This window comes from Antechinus flavipes, chromosome 3, assembly GCF_016432865.1.
Source record: "Antechinus flavipes isolate AdamAnt ecotype Samford, QLD, Australia chromosome 3, AdamAnt_v2, whole genome shotgun sequence".
Classification (NCBI taxonomy): Eukaryota; Metazoa; Chordata; class Mammalia; order Dasyuromorphia; family Dasyuridae; genus Antechinus; species Antechinus flavipes.
The window spans coordinates 460,879,704-460,903,511 of record NC_067400.1 but is presented as its reverse complement, the minus strand read 5'-3'; the positions used below and the strand labels follow the sequence as shown (position 1 = coordinate 460,903,511).

The 23,808-nt window shown below is 33.7% G+C and overlaps 1 protein-coding gene across 1 annotated transcript in view; it reads right to left on the bottom strand.

The window, feature by feature from the left end:
* The window catches only part of MIPEP (mitochondrial intermediate peptidase), a 163,019-nt gene that overhangs the window by 94,694 nt on the left and 44,517 nt on the right, over positions 1 to 23,808 (bottom strand). Inside the window, exons 11-13 of the mRNA XM_051986567.1 lie at positions 6,657 to 6,810; positions 5,105 to 5,182; positions 13 to 217 (exon numbers count right to left, since the gene is read on the bottom strand). Coding sequence (XP_051842527.1) covers positions 13 to 217; positions 5,105 to 5,182; positions 6,657 to 6,810 — 437 coding nt within the window. The remainder of the gene's footprint in view (positions 1 to 12; positions 218 to 5,104; positions 5,183 to 6,656; positions 6,811 to 23,808) is intronic.

The following is a 23,808-nucleotide window of genomic DNA, read 5'->3' as shown; positions in this document are numbered from 1 at the left end:
TTAGCGTCTCACCTGTAACGTGTTGATAACGAGTACGCCCCAACATAGAATGCATGGCATGTCCCATTTCGTGAAAAAGATTCTCCAACATTCCAGGAGTTAATAAAGGTGGTACATTATTTGTTGAATGAGGAAGGTTCAGCATAAGAACTACTACTGGAAGCTGATATTCACCATTTTCCTTTAATCTTCCCCCACGGATTGTAAAGTGACAGTCCTTCATAATCAGAAAGCAGAAAGGAAGAAACAAGGCTAAGGTAAAAAAAAAAAAGTCAAATGGATTTATCAACATAAAATGATACCAAAGGCAAGTGTGTTTAAAATCTCATTTTTAACACTACTAAATTTTCTCTCTTTACTTACTATATAGTTTTCATAAAAAAATTTTTTTTACTCCTCTTAAATTCCTAATATTTGAAAGGACTGAGAAAGCCTTGATGTGTGCTAGCAAATATTTTTCTATATTAAATTTAATTCACAAGCATGTGAATGCCTACTTTGTGCCCAGCATTGCTGGTTCAAAAAAAGATAAATAAAACATAGCTCCTGCTCTCTAAAAAGTAAGGGAAGTAAAAATAAATTTGAGCAGAAAAAATATTTTTAAGATGTATTTGTAAATTTGTAAGTTGCTAGAATGTTTTATCTTTCAATTAGAAAACCTATTTAGAAAATGATTCAGTTAAAGATCTGAGCCGTATTGACAGCTTAGTACACTCCTTAAAAAACTGAATGAGAGAATTCTATTTTGAAATGCAAATATACCACAGAAAAATTATATCACACCAACAAATTATTAATCATTATCTAACTTATTTAGTTATACCTATTCATTATACTTACCATCTATTAAAAACATTTTAAAAATAGAATGCATACCTGTGAAACTTATTTTATTGGGGCAGTTAGGTGGCACAATATTTAAGAATGCCAGGTGTAGAGTCATTAAAATTCCTCTTTCAAATCTGGCCTTAGACACTTACTAGCTGGATGACTCTGGGCAAATCACTTAATCCTGTTAACCTCAATTTCCTCATCTGTAAAATGAGAAGTAAATGACGACCCCTCCAGTATCTTTGCCAAGAAAACTCCAAATGGAGTTACAAAGAGTTGAACATGACTACAAAAAATTCAATAAATATATGCCTGTTTTTTGCTTCGGTTTTTTATTATTTGGATATACTGGTCTCTAAATTAGTATTAGTCACAGAAAGTGAGGATTCCCAGAATGGAGAAACAAAATTAAGTAGGCTGTTATTTGTCCTTTGTGATCAAAGAAGACCAAAATGACAATACAATGTTCAGGTCAATGTACATTGTGTCTGGCTGTGGCTAATCATACCAGTAAGTTTGAAAGACTACTACAGATAAAGTAAAAATAGTCCACATGAACATTTGGAGTGATGAAGTCTCTACATTTGGGTTTCTTTTTCTTTTTCTTTTTCTTTTTTTTTTTTTTGGGAGCTACCACAATTCTGCTTTGCTCATAGAGCATAGAACCTTTTTGATGCACTTTATGCTGGATGACCCTGTGTCAGTGACTTCCATGTCTCACAATGAATTCTAGAATTCTTCAAGGAGACTTGTAGGTGTTCTTAAAATACCTTTTCTAATCACCATGTGGGTGCCTACCTTGTGTGAATTCTTTATAAAACAGTTTTTAAGGCAAATGTACATCTGGCATTCAAACAATGTAGCCAAACTATTGGGATTGCACTATTTGCAGTAAGGTCTGAATGCTTAGCAGTTCACCTCAAGAGAAGACCTCAGTCTCTGGCACCTTATCTTGCAGGTGATCTTAAGAATCTACCCAAGACAATTCAAATGGAAGTGATACAGTTTCCTAGTATGGCATAGCTATATTTGCCCAGGTTTCACAGGCATAAAACAATGAGATCAGTACAACAGCTCTAGACTTTCAGTTCAGTAGGCAATCTAACAGTCTCTCAAACACTGAACCAGCTCTGGCAATGCATGCATCAACCTAATTTTCAATATGTACATTCCTGGAAAGTATATTGCCAAGGTAAGTGAGCTTATCCACAACATTCAGAATTTCTCAATTTTCTGTAACTGATGATTCCATGTACGGATGGTACGATGCTGGTTGATAGAGAACCTCTGTTTTCTTGGTATTCATCACTGGGCCAAAATGAGCACAAACAGCAGAAAATCAATCCACACTTTGTTGCATCTTAGTTTTAGTTTTAGAGGCTACATCAAGTGTACAATCACCTGCAAACAAAATCATGCACCATCTCTCTTTCCACTTTAGTCTTGGCTTGTATGTAACACTTTCAAATTAAATAATTTACCATCAGTGTAGTAGGTGACTCTGATGCTGTTTTCATTTTTGTTGAAGATGTCTGATAACATCAGCAAAAATGTAATGTTCAAAAAAAGCTTAGAAGCAAGCAAATAAATCTGCTTCATTCCACTGGTGACTGGGAAAGCACAAGAACATTGTCCATCAGCCAGAATTCATGCAAGCATACCATCATCAAATTATTTGTTAGGATACATATTCAGTTTCTAGTTCTGGTTTCACTACTAACTAGCCTCATAACCATGTATAACTCACTTAACTTCTATGAGCTTCAGTTTCTCCATCTTGAAATGGGGACAATAAAATTTGCCTCAGGACAGCAAAGGGTGTAGAAGACATGGTCCTGGGCTTAGGGCAATAAGACTTGTCTTCTTGAGTTCAAATATGACCTCACACACTTCTTAGCCGTGTGACTCTAGATAAGTCACTACATCCTGTGTGCCTCAGTTTCCTCATCTGTAAAATAAGATGGTAAGGAAAAAGACAAACCAGTTCTATGTCTTTGCCAAGAAAATCCTAAATGGCATCACAAAGATTCAAATATGACTGAAATGACTGAGCAACAAAAATATTTGCCCCATCTACTTCATAAAATTCATGAGGATCAAGTGAAATTATTAAAGCACTATGAAAAGTATAAAGTGCTATATGAATGAAAAGTGACATTATCTTTAACTTGTCTGATAGGTATTCAAAAAAAATTTTAAAGCTTTTTATTTATATAACATATGCATGGGTAATTTTTCAACATTGACTCTTGCAAGACCTTTTACTCCAACTTTTCCCCTCCTTCCTCCACCCACTACCCTAGGTGATAGGTAGTCCAATACATATTAAATATGTTAAAATATATGTTAAATCCAATATATATATAATATATACACACACACATATATTTATACAGTTATCTTGCTGCACAAGAAAAATTGGATCAAGAAGAGGAAAAAACTGAGAAAGAAAACAAAATGCAAGCAAACAACAGAAAGAGTGAGAATGTTATATTGTGTTCCACACTCTATTCCCACAGTCCTCTCTCTTGGTATAGATGGCTCTCTTCATCACTGAACAATTGGAATTGGTTTAAATCATCTCATTGTTGAAGAGAGCCACGTCCATCAGAATTGATCATCGTATAGTCTTCTTGTTGCCATGTATGATGTTCTCCTGGTTCTGCTGATTTCACTTAGCATCAGTTTTTTTTTTTTTAATAATAATTTTTTATTGACAGAACCCATGCCAGGGTAATTTTTTACAACATTATCCCTTGCACTCACTTCTGTTCCGATTTTCCCCCTCCCTCCTTCCACCCCCTCCCCTAGATGGCAAGCAGTCCTATATGTTAAATATGTTGCAGTATAGCCTAGATACAATATATGTATGCAGAACCAAACTTCTCTTGTTGCACAGGGAGACTTGGATTCAGAAGATAAAAATAACCCGGGAAGAAAAACAAAAATGCAAATAGTTTACACTCATTTCCCAGTGTTCTCTCTTTGGATGTAGCTGCTTCTGTCCATCATTGATCAATTGAAATTGAGTTAGGTCTCTTTGTCGAAGAAATCCACTTCCATCAGAATAGATCTCCATACAGTATCATTGGTGAAGTATATAATGATCTCCTGGTTCTGCTCATTTAACTTAGCATCAGTTCATGTAAGTCTCTCCAAGCCTCTTTGTATTCATCCTGCTGGTCATTTCTTACAGAACAATAATATTCCATAACATTCATATACCACAATTTACCCAACCATTCTCCAATTGATGGGCATCCATTCAATTTCCAGTTTCTAGCCACTATAAACAGGGCTGCCACAAACATTTTGGCACATACAGGTCCCTTTCCCTTCTTTAGTATTTCTTTGGGATATAAGCCTAGAAGTAACACTACTTAGCATCAGTTTTGTAAGTTTCTCCAACTCTCTCAGAAATCATCCTGTTGGTTGTTTCTTACAGAACAATTATTCCATAACATTAATACCATAATTTATTCAGCCATTCTCCAATTGATGGGTATCCATTCAGTTTCCAGTTTCTTGCCACTACAAAAAGGGCAGCCTCAAACATTTTTTGCATATGTGGGGCCCTTTCCCTCCTTTAAAATCTCTTTGGGATACAAGCCCAGTAGAAACACTGCTGGATCAAAGGGTATGCACAGTTTGCTAACTTTTTGAGCATAGTTCCAAATTGCTTTCCAGAATGGTTGGATCCCTTCATAATTCCACCAACAATGTATCAAGTGTCCCAGTTTTCCCACATTCATCATGATCTTTTCCTGTCATCTTAACCAATCTGACTTGTATGTAGTGTTATCTCAGAGTTGTCTTAATTTGCATTTCTCTGATCAATAGTGATTTGGATAATCTTTTCATATGACTACAAATAGTTTCAATTTCTTCATCTGAAAACTGTGTGTTCTCATCCTTTGACCATTTATCAATTGGAGAATGACTTGAGTATTCAATTTTTGTTAAGCAAAGGATCTACCGAACGCCTGACTAAGTATGGTACTTTATAAAAAGAAACCAAGAAATATCTTAAATTTGACCCTTTGGTGTCTAGATAAAGGATATCGAGGAAAATATTTTATATTTATTCCTTATCATAATTTAAATGATCTGTTTTAAAATTAACTTTAATTGTGAATTATTTCTTTTAAAAATCATAATTCAAATAAATAAATTTTTAAAAAGATCATGATTCCTTTGAGGTCTACCTCTCATAGATCTGTTGGTTTACTGCTGATCAATTCTTGGAGAACTAGTCCCCTAAGTAGCATATTACCTGATGTGGTTTGTCTGCTCGCTGAAAGAAGTCACAATAGATGTATCCCAAAAGTCCCTCAGTTTCATGAACCACAGCCTGAAAGAAGTTTCAAATATCACAATGAAGGAAGGAATCTGAAACTTTGACATTCAAATGCTGCTTATACCATAATTATGTATTAAAAATGTATAGCCAAAAAAAAAAAAAAAATGTATAGCCACAAATAGAGACTTTTACTTCTATTCCTCTGCAAACATACTCACTTTTTGGCTTAGGGATATGAAACAGAAGATAAAAAAGATTTGATATGTCTCCTATTTGTGGTCATTTAAAAACACTCTATTCTCTTTTATCTACTTACATTTCACTAGATATTGTAGAGGGGCTATAGTTCTGCAGTTTTTGAAATGTTCTGGTCTGATTAGCTCCTTTCAAATCTTAGGAGGTAGCCATAATTCCACAAGGAATCTTAACATTGCTGTTCAAAGGTAAGCCAACACAGCTTCTATGTCCCCCTTATACCACGGATGAGAATATTCTACCTTAAGTCTACATGAGAAAGATGGGAAATAAGGAAAGAGAAGGCAAGGAGGAGAGAAGAGGATGACTCTATCCTGCCTTCTCTCTTCTTTGTAGAAGTCATCTTGCTTGTTCATTTTCTTTAAAAATATATCCTTCAAAATGGCACTGGAAATTTATCTATTTCAGGAATATAGTTCTGTTGACGACAAAGATGGAAAACATTTTCTCCAAATTTTTCATTCTCTTCCCCATTTCTCTCTCTTAACAAGTTAGATGAAATTAGATAAAACCATAGGAAAAAAATACAAAATGAATGCAAGTATTGTAAAAAGTAGTTAAAATAAATTTAGTGTGGGAAATGAGCAGATAAATACTAGAAAGAAGGAAAGGGAAATATGTAAAAATACTTATTTCAAGCAAGAAAAATACTAGATGAAAAAATAATGAAATGCACAATTCACTAGAAAGTTGTTAAACTGAGACCTCAATTTCCTCAATTGTTAAGAGGTAAGCTTCTGGGATCATTTCCAGTTCTAGATCAAAAATCAATAGGTACTACACAATATAATTTACATGATTTGAGACTGGTTTAAATTTAAAAAAAAAAAATCCAAAGGAAAAAAAGGGAGAATGATGATTTCTAACAAGATTTTCTAATGATTTACTGAAAATTATCATGATGAAAAATTAAAAAGTAATTAAGAAGCTGAAAGCAATGATGTAAATTCTCCTATATCTAGAATTTATAAACACTCTAATTTTCTCTTTTCCTTTGTTCAAAAAAAGAATTTATTTTTTCAGAGGACTTTATTTGATATTCTACCTTAGGACAATTTTAACCAGATCCTCACACTAAAGTTTGTGATCAATGATCTGGTAATTAATAAAGACAAACAACCATTGCAGTGGGGTTATAGATATAGAAGAGCAATCAGGTAGAGAGCAGATGAAAAGATGAAAAGAGGTGAAGGCACTGTGGCCACTGCTGTCAAGACCAACCAAAGGTTGCAATTAAAAACACTAAGCTTATGCATTATGGGTGTCTTACCAGTTTTCGAACATCTTCATACCACACTTCTCCTTTTTCTGGCTGTTCCACATAAAAAGAGATCCCTAAGAGCTGATGGAATAGTAAGTTCAGACCTTCCATACAAGCACCAAGCGAGAAATATGGACAATATAAAGTGGGCTCAATATTATACCTACAGGAAGAAAAAAGGTTCAAAAACACTTTTGTTCAATTTAGCACTGCAAATAAGTCAGATAAAATCTTAGAATGTTATCTTAGCAGAATAGTGAATTGAAGTTAAAATATTTGTGTAGTCATATTACAACTTCTTTCAAGAGATTGTCACAGTTCATATTTTTTCAAAAGGGGCGAAATAAATCTAAATGTATATTATTAACATATTTACCAAGAATGGCTTCTTAAAAGACATTACTTTTCCTCTAGTCTAGTAAATCAGGTTATAAAAACTCATTACTATATTGCTGATAAAGTGGAAAAGATCATCTTAGGTTTAATAATAGGAAACAAATCTGTAATCTTAAGCTTTAAAAAAGCAGATTTCAAAATCTTAGAAATTCTAAGTATGATTCCATCATTAAGAGATCCTGTGATTTCACAACAGGAGTGAACTAAGTAAAACATTTTGATCTGAATCTCTCTCTAAGTAGATATAACATATCTATATATAATAATATAATAGATAAAATATAAAACAAGTTGAAAACAGGCAAATCACTCTCTGAGTAAGTTTCCTCAGTTTCAAAATAAGAATAATAATCCCTTCAGTATCTGATGCATAGGACTGTCAGGAAAAAAAGCACTCTTATGATCATATTATCAATTAATAAAAATTATTATTAAAAGAAGATAGAACAAAAAATCATCATAAATATATCTAAAAATTTCCCAATTATAAATCAATCTATAATTTAATGTATATGATTAATAGAATTCCACTATATCAACCTGACTAATGAATTATTTTAAAATTCATTATGAAGCTACTATGTTTTATTTTTACAAATTACAAAATCTATTAAGATATGAAGAAACAAGAGAAAAATACACTATTAAAATTGAAGGTATTCAGTTCTACTACTATCCTCACTTTGTCTTCTCAAAGAAACCTAATACCAGTTTCACTGCCTAGCTATAATATAAATGATTTGAATGTCAACATGCATTCTGTGTCAATAAATATGCTATATTCAATGGAAAGACATGACTTTTAAGAATTAATTCTTATGATTTTCTGAAACCCTACTTACAACTCCATCACCTTTATTCAGAAAAAAAAAATGCTGTTTATTCTTGCAGTTACCAATTTTTTTTTTTTTTTAACTGCATTATGGTAGGGCTTCTTAAACTTTTTCCACTAATCACTCCGTTTTACCAGAGAAATTTTTACGTGACCTGGGTATACAGGTATTACGATAGGTATACAAACCAAATACTTACTGATAATAAATCATAATTTTGCAACCCCCACATTCAGTTGTGACATGCCATATGGTGTGGCAACCCAGTTTAAAAAGCTAGGTATCATCGAATCTTTTTGCAAAAAACAAACAAACAAACACACCTTAGTAACTTCTATAAAGTTATCCTTTTCAGCATCCTATAGTCACTTCCAGATTCTTTCTCTCTTTCTCTACCACTTAATAAATCCTCCTTTGAGGTTTACTTAATATATATTTATTATTCAATTAAGATTCTGGCAGCTACTATTGACCATCCTTTACAACATTCTCCTTTCCTCCTAGAGGTCAATGTCTAATTCGCAATCTTTCTTCAGTTCTTGCCCTTGTATTAGGGGACTTCAACATACATACAAATAGTCCCTCAAATACTCTAACTTCCTAGTTCCTCACCTTACTCATTTCCTTTTACCTAGTACTCTGTCTCATGTCACAGCTATATACAGATATTCATAAAATTTTTGATCTGACCCTCACTTCCAAGTATTCAACTTCCATGTTCACGAAATCTGAAATTCCCTTATCTAATCACATTTTGTTGTCATTCCACATCTCTTTCTGCCTGTTCTTCATCTGAACCATAACCTTCAATCACTGCACTCATTAGTACTCTGTTAAATATTTTAACAACTTTCTCAACCCTTACATCATTTCACACTGTAGATCACACTCTTTTCCTTGTTACTCTCTTCTTTTTGGATTTGCAGGACACTGTTCTCTCTTAAACCTTCTCTTATGAGTCTACTTTCAGTATACTTTGTTGGATCTTCATCCACCTAACATTCACTAACTATGAGTGTCTCTGTCCTGGACTCTTCTTTTTTTTTTCCTTTATACTATTTGACTTTTAATCTCATCAGCTTCAATGGATTCAATTATCATCCTGTATATAGATATTTCTCTGATTTATTTATTTAGCTCCAACTAGATAACTCATATTGTCAATATAACATGTCCAAAACTAAACTTCCCCCAAATTACCCTCTTACGAACTTTCCAATTAGTGTTGTGGACACCTTCCCAGATATCTTCCCAGATACTTAGGCTCACAATCTGGAGATAATCCTCAATCCCTTAATTTCTTTAAACCCCTATAACCAATTTATTGCCAAGACTTGTCAATTCTACCTTCATACCATGACTTGTATATGCTTTTATCTGCCTTGGATACTGCCAATACCCTGGGGCAGGCCTTTATCATCTCATGCCGAAACAACAGTTTTCTGGTTGATCACCTAAGTCATTCTCAAAGACTATTTAACATAATTCATAGGTGAAAAACAGTCTCTATCCCAACACATGCAAAAAATAGTCACCCAAACTTTGTTTAAAGATTCCAAAAGGGCAAATTCACTAATTTTCAAGTAAGCTTTTTCTACTTTTAAATAACTCTGTTAGGAAGTTTCTTTGAAAGTATTAAGCTAAAATGGGCCTTTTGCAAGTTTTCCCCATAATTCTGCCCTTACCATCCTACAGAATAATTTTCATCCTCTTTCACAAGACAGTCATTTAAATACTTGAAGACAACTCTCATGACCCTCCAGTCCATATTTAAACAATCCTAATTCCTTCAATTTATCTTTACATGGCAGAGATTTAAGATTCTACAAAATCTTCTTTGTATTTTTCTAGATACCAACTAGTTTATCAATCTTCTAGGTGGCTAGACGACACAGTAAATAGAATAAAAGGTCTAGAGTTATAAAAATCTGCCTCAGTTTCCTGAACTGTAAAATGGAGCCAATTATAACATCTACCCCTCAGGATTAATTTGAGATATATTTGTAAAATATATGCTTAATAAATGCTTATTTCCTTTCTTTCCTTTTACAACTTCATCTTTTCTTTCTAAAATATGGTTCTCCAAGCTGAAAATAATTCTCCAGATGAGGTCATATTTAGAGCAGAGCACAATAGGACGGAAATGGTGTCTAACATACTCCTCCTATGTTTTACATAGATCTAGAGATGAAAGAGAATTGAAGGTTGCTAGTCTAATCCATTTATTTCACAGATGAAGAAATATCAAATACTTTTTTGTTTTTTATAATTGCATATATTTTGAAAGTTTTTTATGCTAAATTTTGAAGTTCTGACAAAATCTCAGAGAGTGAAAAACTGTTCAAGAGAAATTTTGAAAATCATTTATCTACTAAGAATCTGAACCTGCTCAGAAAATATAAAAAAATTAGAAATCCAATAGGCTTAACAGTTAATTTTGATTAGATCTAAATTATAGATCATAGACAGAAGTATATGCTAACTGTACAATACTACAGTTATATAATACTTAACTGTCTCAGAGTTTTACTAAGTAAATACTTAGTAAAGTAAATGTGTGACAAAGAAACAGACAAGAGACAGAGATTAAATAGATTAAAGGAACCTGCCAGGATTTATTTTTTAAAACCAGAATTTAAAATATAAAAATATTGGAAGCCTAGAATATTCAGGATAAGTAACCTCACCCTTTTGTTTTATTTCCTGACTGCATCAGTTTTGTTAAGTATCTTGAGGTAAGATTGTTTGTGTTTTTCCTATTTGTGCACCCAATGCTTAATATTGTCTGTAACATGACAGGCACTTAATAAATGAGAAATGACTATTAATTATTGGGGTAGAATCAAAATGGGCTTTTTGGCAATTCATTAACCATGGAAAGTAAGAAAGAGGGTCATTACAGAAGGCTCTGGAACATTTATTTTCTAACTCCAAGAAGACAGAAAATGCATGTCCCTGTCAGGCACAAATTAATAAACAATCCAGGATAAAAATAATGATTATAGCTTGGAAATTAAGGATTTAAAAGTATGGTAAATATGGTCCTTTGTAAAATCCTGGTCTTCCACATTTGGATGCAAATAATCAGAAAAAGTGAAGGATAAATTGCATCTGTGGTATAAGGTGTCAAAATTTTGACATGTTAAGTATGACACTTTATGTGAGTTGCTCCTCAAACAAACATATTTTAAATAAAGTATAACACAAAGAATCAAAGAATCTCTGGACTGGAAGAGACCAAAAAAGTCATTCATTGCAACCCAAACCAGAACAACATTCTCCCATTTCCATGAAACTGAAAAAATGGGACCATGTTCAGTGAGAGTGATGCTAACACCCTATAATGACCAAGTATGTAAGGGGTAGGATTTTGCTTGTTTCAGAAACCAAGCAAAGATTATACATTGAAATAATGAAGACTGATTATGGAGTTCTTGTTCTTTTTAAAAATAATATAATAATGGTTCTTTCTGGGAGTAAGCAGGTTTCTCGGGGAAGTTTTCTGGAGGCAGCCTTAGTATAAGTTCAGATCAATAATTACCCCCAAAATGCAGCCAGGTGTTAAAAGTTCAGATCTTTTATTGTCTCCAATATAGCCCGGTTAGCTTAGAGGCCTATCTCTCTGCTTGGTTCCAATGTCTCCAAATCCAAAGGTTTGTCCTTCAGTCCTCCAGCCAGCCAAGTGGAAAATGGAATGGATCTCTCTTGCCTTGGAGAGAGGGCTTCTGGCTCTCTAACCCAAAGTAACTAACTCACCCAAAGCTAAGAGCCTCTTTATATATGATTTCCCAAAGGTTGACTCCTCCTTCTGGAGGCACACCCAAGGGAGGTGTGAATTCACAAAGTTACAAAGCTTACTTTGTGAATGTCCCATACTTGTGAACTCCAATGGGTAAAGGTATGAACACAAGCATTGTATCAATTAGGTCTATTTAGTACCTTGTTTCAGGTTCTGGCCCAAAACATCAAATCTAATGAGTTAGCAGTTTGTAAAGATTCCAACAACTGATAACAATTTAAATATTTTTAAAGAAGAAACTCTAACTCATCATATTCTATTTAGAAGCAGATAGCTATATATATATAGAAAAATAATGTTCTATAGACATTGCTAATAATGGTTAACTGTTAATAGTACAGATAGGTCACAAATAGATTCCTTGAGGGTGGAGATCATGTTTTATGCATCATTTTATCCCTCCCACCTACCAGAGAACTATGTAGTATTCTGGAACAGGCAATCAGTAATTGTTTATGTTTAAAAATATGAAGAAATATTTCTTTGGCATTTATAAGTAGAGACAAATAAAAAGATAGTCTTCATGTAATTTAGCCAAAGAGTGGTAAGAATATACATCTGTACTGTGTCAAATACAATCTGGTTGGTGCCCCATCTTGGACAAGCATTGCTGACCATTTAGTCTCACGTTATCACCCTCCACCATGAATTCAATCAAAGCTGTCCCAATAATATATGTTATTCCTCCCAGCATAACAATTAAAAAACATTAGAGAATACATCCCTTGTCCCTAAGACTAGAACTCCATGTCTAATACATGTATTTGATCTATGCAACCCATGCTCCTAAGATCAGCACCCTACCTTTCTAATATATTGAGTAAGAATAAAAAAAGGCATTAAAGTTTGGCAGAGATCAGGCTTTCAGGAAACCTCTTCACCAGGAAACTCATCCTTTGAGATTTCGTCAGCTTGGTATTCATACTGCTTCTAACAGTGTCTAACTAGAGGGTTAGAAGGTATAGCAAATAATTTCTCTCAAAGTCTCAATTTAAAAAGGAAAGACCAGCCAACTTTTCATTTCTTACCAGTTCTACTCCTTCCTAGACTGGCCTCCACTAACATGTTCCCAGGAAACCGCTTCACCAAAAAACTCATCCTGAAGAGACTGCATCAGTTTTGCTAAGCACCTTGAAGATAGAGGTGGTCTATGAATGTTTACTGACTATTAATTATTAATTAATTAATTGAGATCAAAATGTCTTTTTGGCAATTCACCAACCATGGAAAGTAAGAGAGAAGGCCATTATAGATGGCTCTGGATTTTTAATCTTGAAAGACTAGGAGAGTGCTACTATTAATAATAATAGAACTAGGAAAGGTCAAGGAAGTTACTTTGGTGTGAAAAGGCTATGAAGAAAAAAAGTTGATTAGTTTACTTTTAGACTGATTTTGATAAGCATAGTTTTGACTTAAAGCAGAGAAGTCTCACTGCAAATGCTAAACATGATTAAATGTGAACAATGAATAAATACAGGCTAAAATTGTAAGTAAATATAGTTTTTAGTCTAACCTTATGTTACTCAATATGTTATAACAAGTAGATTAAAAAACATATCCACCAAAGGCAAATGCTTATATAGAAGCTCATTACTAAATGAGTAAGACTTGACAGAGGACATGTGTGGACTAAGAACAAATTACAGAGAGGAAAAGAACAAAGTATGTAACTATACTGCCAAAGAAACTATTTTAAACTCTATCAAAGGAAAAAGAAAATTTTTTTGGCATTTGAAACAATTGTCTAAGCATAATTGCAATGTTATAGTTGGATGGCATTTTGAAATCCATATTTTTAAAAGACACAGAGGAAACTACTATTTAATCTAGTTAAATAAAGGTAAGACAAAGATTTAAAAAAATGAGTGGTCTCGAGAAACTGTATTTACCTTTCTTGCAATTGTATAGTACTGGGAATAAAGAACCTATTTCTTTAGGTTCAGTTGTCACTGGTTTTGTTTCATCAGAGTTCTGAAACTTTGGCTAACAAAAACATTCTAGTCATCTGCCTAATAAAGCTGGGACAGTTCTCATTTATAACATACACTTAGTAGAGAGTGTTTTGAATATCATATATCACAAGTACTTACTCTATATAATCTAGGACCAAATGCAAATTACTTTTATATTCTCTTATTCTATGTAACAGCAACGTTAATCCGGATTTTTCAGGAAAATTATTAAAGTCCACTCTCCAGTATGTATGTATGTATATGTACACATACATACATACGTGTTAATACAACACAATATAAATGGTGCCACAAACTGCTTGAAGCACAAAGAACTTTTAACTAATCAGACAATAAGCATTTAATAAATGCCTACAATATTCCAGGCACTAGTCTGGACACTGGGGACAGAGGCTGACAACATAGAAATGTGACATTTACAATATATATACAAAATAAACATATAAATCCAAAGTAAAGGCCTAGAAGTTAAAGTTGGAATGTCATATATGAGGAACAACAAAATCAGTTTGGCTGGACTAAAGAGTGTATGATAGGGAGTAATGTGAAAGAAATCTGGAAATATAGATTGTAATAGTCTTTAAATGTTAAAGACTGAAATAGCATTTACTTCCTTTCCATAAACTCATGATGAAGAAGGCTTAGAACTTAGCCCTAAGAAAACTGATGCTCAGAAAGGTGAAATCATCTGTCAGCATTCAGACACTTCCTTGCTAAAGAGGCGCTTAACTACAAGATGGGTCTCCTGATTTTTTCCATCCCACAACACCCTTATTATTCTACTTATATTTTTCTCATCAGTAGTTTAAAAAAAGAAATAAATAACCACACATCAAAGAAGCCTTACAGAATCTCTAAAGTCCAACTGGTAGTATCAGTGTAAAGAAAAACAAGATCTACAGAAAGGCATGATTAAGAAATTTATTGGGACAAAGACCTGAATTGACCTCCACAGGCAGTGACAGGCCCCCAAGGCTGCTTATTTTTGAAGTCTTTTTCTATCATGAATAAAATTAACATCTACAAAAATTAAAGTCTCATTATGCAAAAAAGTTTACATATAAATTTATGTTTTATATAATTTGTTCTTTATATAACTACTGAATTTCCTTCTACCATTTCCTTTTTTTTGGGGGGGGGAGGGTTTATTTTGGAAACTTTTATTTTGGTATTATATTGTCTAGCATCATTCCATCAATTGCTAATTCAACTAAATTATTTAATTATTTTCACTTGTCATTCAGTATACAAAGATTAATTATCTAAATAACTTTGACGGTTTATTTGCATTGTTTTTATTTTTTTAAAATAAGTTTTATATTTTTTCAAATACATGCAGAGATAATTTTCAACATACACCTTTGCAAAATTTTGTGTTCCACTTTTTTCTCCTTCCCTTCTCCTCTCTCTCCCACACAGCATTGCTGTTTACTTTTCACTGATGTTCATTTCTTTTTTCCTTTTTAAAAGTATCACCATCAAAACCACTTAATCTGTCCTCTCTTCAAAAAAAAAAAAAAAAAAAAACGAACAAAAACCTCTTTCCCTCTAATATGTATAACCATCCAAGACAATTTCACATATTGGCTGGGTCTGAAAATGTAAGTTTTACTGGACAATTATAATTTACTATCTTTTCATAAACAGGTGGGAAGCATGATTCATCAGCTATCTTTTAGTCATGATTTGTCATTGCATTGATTATAGTTCTTGTCTTTCACAGTTATATTCTTTTTAACAAGCTGTAGCCACTATATAAATTGTTTATCTGAATCTGTACACTTCATTTTCTATTAGTTCATACAAGTCCTCCCAAAATTATCTGAACCTTTTTTTTAGCTCTCTTCCAACATTTCTAATAAAAATCATACCACAATTTGTTCATCCATTTCCCAACAGAGGAGCACCCATGTGACTTCTAGGTCTTTGCTACAATAAAAAGTGTTGTTACCAATATTTTTATACACTTGGATTCTTTCCCTCTGTCTCTGATTACTTTGGTGTATAACTCTTAACAGTGGTATCTGTGAGTCAAAAAGTTTACACAGTTTAATGATTGTGATGGATAGAACCAAACTGCTTTGTAGAATAGCTGGAAGGATTTTTATATGGTTGTTGATCTCTTAAGAACTGTTTATTCATATCTTTGATGTCTTACTTATTGGGGGAGAAATTTTCTTCAATTTTCGATATACTTTGGATATCATACCTTTACCTTACAAATTTGCTGCAGAAATTGTTTTTGTTTACACAGAAACAATTTAAAAATTTTAAAACTTAAAAATTAAAAACAATTTTAAAAATTTAAAAATATTAAAATTTTTTTAAAAAATAAAAGATGTCCACTTTAACTTCTGGAATTCTTTCTATCTCATTTGGTCAAGAACTTTTTACCTCTGCATAGTTCCTTTGGGATTTTCAAAGCTTCTTCTGTACCCTGATATGGTCATATAATTCTCAAAGTTTTTGTCATTACAAGATGATGGTCTATTATGTATATAGTTTTTAATAATGAACTTTAGTATAAATTCAACTATGTTAGAGTGTACAATCATTTAAATGTGTTGTTGTAGCCGCTTTGCTAATATTTTAGCAGTGAAATTCATTAGGGATATTTCTATATAGGTTTTTTCTCCCTAGTTTAGTTATCAAGACAATATCTGTGTAATAGGAAATTGCAGCATCCCTTCTTTGCCTATTTTTGCAAACAATTTGCTTGATATTGGAATTGTTGATAGAATTTGTTTATAAAATCCTTTTAGTGCTGGTTTTCATTTCTTTAAGGTTTTATTTATGATGATCTATTCAATTTTTTCTGATATTAAGTTAAAATTTCTATTTCTTAATCTATTTGTATATTTTTATTTTTACAAATTTATCCATTTCAATTATTAATTTTATTAGCAGATAATTACATAAATTTCTAAAGATTTTCTTTATTTTCATTTATTGTGAATTTTTTTGTCATTTTTTTATTTTTGACAACTCGATAATTTCTTGTAATTCTTATGTGATTATCCAGTTCATTAGTTTGCCTTTTTAAATAACTGTTAAAACATAATAAATCTACCCTTGCTCCTATATTTAACTTTTGTAAATCTTATGTAAAAACTCTTATGTAACTTATGTAAATCATTTATTTCAAAGGTGCTGCTTGTAAAGAACATATTGTTGGATTATGCTTTTTAATCCATTCTGCTACCCTCCTCCATTTTATGGGTAAACATACTAATCATATTTTACATTGAAATATTAATTGCATGTTTCTATCATAACCACTAAAAGTTTTCCTCTTTTCATTATCTCTCTCTTTGCAAAGATTGAATGGGTAGAGAAAGAGAATGAATCTGATTACCACTAATAATTTCTGAATGATGTATTCCTACTCTTTTGAATTTCTTCTCTTTCCTAAACTTAGACTCTGATCTTTAATTCCTAAACTTTCTTTCTCTCTTTTTAATCACTCTTTATGATCCATCTACGAAAGTTTGTTTTGCTTGTGATTATTCCTTATTTTAATCTACTCTCCTTTTATAACTCATTTCCCTTTTCTACACTCCTACTCATATCCATATTGAGTTTAAGGGATGTCTACAAAAATTCTACATATGTGTATGTTTTATCAATGAAGATTTCTTAAGAACTTTCTATATATATGTATATATATACACACACATATATACATGTATACAATTATAATATACATATATACATACACCCATATACATACATAAACAATATGCCAAGCACTGTAATAACCCTTATAGATACCAAAAGAAGTAAAAAATAGTCCTTGCCCTCAAAGAGTTCACAATCCAATGGGAGAGACAACAAACAGATATGTACAAACAAGCTATCTATAGTATTTGTTGCTGAGTCGATTAGTCATGCTTGACTTTTTGTGACCCTATTTGTAGTTTTCTTGGCAAAAATACTGAAATGGTTTACCTTTTCTTTCCCCAGCTCATTTTATAAGAGGAAGAAAGTAGGACAAACAGGGTTAAATGGCTTGCCCAGAATTACACTGCTACAAAGTGTCTGGGCCTGATTTTAACTCAGATTCTCTTGACTTCACCCACTTCACCTACTTACACACTCTCACTCTCTATCTCTCTCTCTTTTATATATATATTTGAATATTCAAATAATAACAAAAGAAAGCACTAAAATTGAAGAGGGATTAGAAAAGGTTTCCTGCAGATGACAGGATTTTCATTGGGTCTTAAAGAAGCCAGGAGGCAAAGAAGAAGAAGAAGAGCAAGAGCAACAGCCAATGTTTGGCTCTGATGTGAAAATGATTGAAGCCAAGAGATGGGATACCTTGTTTAAGAAATAGCAAGGAGGTCAGGGTCCCTGGATCAGAGAGTATATGGTGAGGAGTTAGGTGTAAGAAGCCTGGAAAGGTAGGGAGGGAGATAGAGGTTACATTATTAAGGGATTTGAATGGTCAAACAGAGAATCTTATATTTGATTCTCAAGACGAAAAGGAATCACTGAAGTTTATTGAGCATAAGGGTAATATACTTATACCTATACCTTAGAAAAATCACTTCAGTGGCTGAGAAAGGACTAGAGTGGGAAAGACTTGAAACAGTCAGATCCACTAACAAACTATTGGAAAAGTCCAAATGTGAAGTGATGAGGGCCAGTGAGAGGTGTTTTCAATCATCCTTTGTCCAGTTCACAGAGTGGGGTCATGAGATGCCTGTTTCCCTTACCCATTACTTCTTTATTAAAGATATTGCTACACATGATGATTAGTTTCTGTAGTACTACATTGGAACTGAATCATAATCAAAGATGAAAGACAACTCAAAGGTAAAAAAGTCAACCAGACCAAGCTATACCTGAATGAGAATCTTTTTTTAATAACATATCCCACTATTGGACCAGAAACCCTTTGTTGGAATGCCACTACTTCCAAGGCATCCCATCCTACTTTTGAATGACTCTAATTATTATTAAGTTGTTCTTTGCATTAAACTTAAATTTGCCTATTTGCAATATCCAGCCACTGTTTTGATTTCTGATTGATGAGATCAAATAGAACAAGTCTAATAATTCATTACTTGAAGACAGTTATCATGTCCTCTACTAAGTATTGCCTTTTCCAGGTTAGTCTCAAAGCTCTTCATTTATCCAAGATGACTCCCTCTGAACATTTTCCAGTTTGGCAATGTCCTTCTAAATTGAAAGATCAGAAGTAAAGACAATTTTCCAGATGGATTCTAAGGCAGGATATAGTAGGACTATCACTTCATTATACGTAAACACGTGAATTAATTTAAGCAAAGATTACATTACTTTTCCTGGCAATTACATCAGGTTGTTGATTCATATTAACCGAATAGTCCACCTAAACTCTTCTAACATTTTAAATCACTTTTTCATTATGCCTCCATCCTTATGTTCTAACCTGAATTTTTTAATTCAAGTTTCATATTACATTAACCTACAAATTTTAATTAATTGTTTAGTTCTATTTTCTTGCCTATAAAGATTTTTTTGAATCAGAAGACTTGTCCTATACACAGTATACTTTAAATTGCTTTTATTTCCTTTTCTGTATCATGGGAATAATAATATCTGTCTTGTCTATTTCACAAAATTGTGAGGATGAAATCACATAATGTATGGTTAAAGTTTGAAAACTTCCAAGCATTATATGAAGGTCAGGAGTTATTACCACACAAACAAAGGAAAGGAGTTTATATTTGATCCTGGAGATAAGAAAGAGCCACTGGAGTTTACTGAATAAGGAAGTATATATAGATCTGGTCCTTAGGAAAATCATTTTGATACTGGTTGAGTGGAGAAGGGACTGGAATGGAAATAGATTTGAGACAGTGATTCATTCCAAAAGACTACTGCAATAGTTCAGAAGTAAATTAATGTAGGCTTGCTTCAGTATAGTGGCAGTGTCACAAACAAGGGTTATGAGAGATGTTAGAAAAGGTAGAATCAACAGAACCTTGTAACAGTTTGGATATAAGAGGGGTTAGAGAGAAGAAAGATAACATCTATATTGTGAACCTGGGTGACTGAGATGATAGTGGTACTCTCCACACAGGAAAGTTTGGAAGAGGGAGAATTTGGGGGAAAGGACAATACTGAGAATCATCATAGAGATAACTAAATCCACTAGAGCTGAAGAATGCATTAACTGAAACAGTACAAAAGGAGAAAAGAGCCTAAGACAGGGCCTTGAGGGACATTCATGGTTGGTTAGGTAGCCTAGATGAAGAGCTACAGAAGGAGATGTAAGAGTACTGAGAGAGGTAGTAAGAGAATCAGGAAATGGCATTATAGAAAATCAGAAAGAAAAGAGTATCAACAAAAAGATAGTGATTAACAATGTCAAAGACTACAGAGAGATCACAGAATATAAGGATTGAGAAAAGGCCATTAGTTTTGACAAATAAGAGTACTGGCAACTTTGGAGAGAGCAGTATCAATGGAATAAAGAAATCAGAAGCTAACATATGCAAAGTTAAGAAGAGACTAAAAGGAAAGTGTAGGCAGCTATTGCAAATGGCTTTCTCAAAGAGTTTAACCAAAAAAAGGAGGAGAGTTATTAGACAGGAGCTATCAAGGATAGATAGATCAAGAAAGGGATTTCTGAGGATGAGAGAGAGGACATATTTGTAAGTAGTATAAAAGTATTCAGGAAACAGAGAAAAACTGAAGATGACTAAATAAAGATGAATAATACAGAGAGTAATCTGCTGGACAACATAAGATGGATTAGAATCACTTGCACTTGAAGTTTTTTCCCTAGCAAAGAAAAGAAATATATCTTCATGTGAGTAAGGTATGAAAGAGGAGATAGTGATTGATTATGTCTATGATGCGAAATAAGGCGAGGAGGAAAAGGAGCCTCAGCAAACAGCCTCATTTTTTTCAGTGAAATACAAGACAAGATTCTCAGCTAAGGGTTAGAGGAGGATGTTCAAATATTAAGTATTTGAGAAGAGATGAAAAGATCTGGTCTCATTTGTTTTCAGGTTATACTCTTTCACCATGATAGACTTTCTCTACCATGTTCTGGAAACCTCTCATCCTGAAAATCTGACCTGGCATTTACACACTGAAAGTACTCTCTCCTCTGCTCTTGTGGCCTCTCCTTCCCATCAGATGGCTCTCTCCTAGAATCAATTGAGGACAGTTCCTAGGCCAACTATATTTTATTCTTCCCCAGATGCAGTTTTTTCACCATGAATGAGTGCCTAGTACCTTTATTTCCCTTCTCCCCCTCTTCTTATCTTCCTTTTATATTGTCTTCCCCTATTAGAATGAAAGCTCTTTGAAGGCAGTAACTATTTTTGTATTTGTACAAAATATATAATATTTCTATTTGTATTCCAGTGCTTAGAAAAGTGCTTGGCATATAGGAAGTACTTAATAAATGTGTGTTGAGTGAAAAGCCACTGAAGTTAATGCAATACCAAAGAGGAAGGTATAAGAGAACTGCCTTGCTGAGGTGAGGAATCCAGTTGAGATTATGTAACATAAATTTATAGTAGATTCAATTAATATGGATTCATGATTTTCTCCTTTTTTCAGTAATACATGAATAGGAACAAAGGTAAGAGGTGATGAGAGTAATCCAAGGCTGGAATTTAAAAGTACATGATCAATGATAGAATATGAGGCAAAGGACTTGAAAAGAGGACAATGGAGAATTTAATTCATCAAATACTTGGGATGGGGAAGGAAGAAGAGTGTAGCCAGTACAGGGATGTTGGACTAGAAAAGAATTGAGAAGTAAAGAAATTGAAGATAACAAAATAAATATGCTTAGGGGTTGTAAGGCAGAAGGAAAGGTATTATGAAAATAGATTATAATCAGATAAAGCAATTTTGGATTTCATGGAAATGGGGCACTTGAGGATGGTGTGTATAGTTGGAGGTGGAAGAGATATCATAGAAATTAGGATATTTGGATTTCTGGCCAAGATGGTGGAGAGGAGGCACACAGCTGTGTAAGCTCCACGTTTTTTCTCACTATCCATTTCATTATAAGCCTCTGAATTAATGCTTAACTGAAAAAAAAAACCCCAAAATAATTACCAAGAGAAGACATCTTTGAAATTCGCCAAGAAAGGTCTGTTTTTGCTGGAGGGCAGAGACAGTTTTAGATCGGGCGCAGGCTGAGGGCAGGCAGCAGCAGCAAGAGCATGGGAAGCAGCTTAGAACTGAGCAGAGTGGGATGTAATCTCAGCCATCTCTGTAGGGAGAGCTTTGCTACAGGATTGGATACTTTGCTCTGGCAGCAAGTCAGTAGCCCAGCAGAGAAGTTAAAAACACCTGGGGGGGAGGGAGGGGAAGAGGTGGTGGTAGTAAAGAATACAACCCCAAACAGCTGGAGTCTCTCAGGACTTGGCCACCCCTCCCCCACAGTGTCTCAGCATGCTCTAGGAGTCTGAGAGCACAGACGCATTACAGTCCTGTTAGTGCCTCACTGCTGCCCCCACAGTCTGTAGAGGAAGCTCGGTAACACCACCCAGCCCCTCCCCCCCAAAAAAGCAGACCCTATTTAGGGGTTTTCTCTTTTTTCTTTTTGCTAGTTTGTCTTTGATTCTTCTCTGACAAAATGAGCAAAAAATTGAAGAGGACTTTAACCCTTGACAGCTTCTATACAGACAGAGAGCAGACTCTAAATCCTGAGGAGACTAAAAACAGACTGTCTCCAGGTGAATCCCCAAAGGAGGAGATCATCTGTTCCTCAGCACAGATGAACCTCATAGAAGAAATTAAAAAGGCTCTCACAAGGGAGCTAGAAGAAAAATGGGAAAAGGAGAGGGAGGCTTGGCAAGAGAGTCTGGAGAAGTCATCCCACTCATTTAAAGACAGAGTGGACAAAGAAATAAAATCCTTGAAAAATAGGATTAGTGAACTGGAAACAGAAAACAGCCCTCTAAAAAATAAAATTGGCAAAATGGAAAAAAATTCCATAGAACAAAAGAACTCAATTGGACAATTAGAAAAAGATTTTTAAAAAGTGAGTGAAGAAAATACTTCACTCAGAATTGAACAAATGGAATTGAATGACTCGAGGAGACAAGAAGAATCAGTCAAGCAAATCCAAAAAAATCAAACAAGAATTCATCGATCCCCTACTGAAAGGGATCCTAAAATCAAAACACCAAGAAATATAGTGGCCAAATGCCAGAGCCCTCAGACAAAGGAAAAAAATACTGCAAGCGGCTAGATAAAACCCAATTCAAGTATCGAGGAGCCACAATAAGGATCACCCAGGATCTAGCAGCATCCACATTAAAGGATCGAAGGGCCTGAATATGATATTCCAAAAGGCTAAGGAACTTGGTATGCAACCAAAAATAACTTACCCAGCTAGAATGAGCATCTTTTTCCAGGGAGGAAAATGGACATTCAACGAAGTAAGCAAATTTCACCTATTTTTGATGAAAAAGCCAGAACTTAACAAAAAGTTTGATCTACAAATATAGAACTCAAGAGAAATCTAAAAAGGTAAAGATTAATCTTGGGAACTATATTTCGGCTATAAAGATGTATAAAGAATACATGTATACCTTGTTCTAGAAACTAGATGTGGAAAGGACATTGTACCAGAAAAAGGATAAAGTGAGGGTACTACATCTCATGAAGAGGCAAAGGAAACCTATTATGTCTGAGAGAAAGAATGGAGGGGGATGAATATAGTGGGTATCTTACTGCCTTCAGAATTGGCTTTAAGAGAAAAATTTTAGACATATTCAATTTATTATTATGGTAGAAATTAGGCATGTACCCACACTTAACACCATATGCCAAGATAAGATCGAAATGGGTCCATGACCTAGGCATAAAGAACGAGATTATAAATAAATTAGAGGAACATAGGATAGTTTATCTCTCAGACTTGTGGAGGAGAAAGAAATTTGTGACCAAAGATGAACTAGAGACCATTACTGATCACAAAATAGAAAATTTTGATTACATCAAATTAAAAAGCCTTTGTACAAACAAAACTAATGCAAACAAGATTAGAAGGGAAGTAACAAACTGGGAAAACATCTTCACAGTTAAAGGTTCTGATAAAGGCCTCATTTCCAAAATATATAGAGAACTGATTCAAATTTATAAGAAATCAAGCCATTCTCCAATTGATAAATGGTCAAAGGATATGAACAGACAAT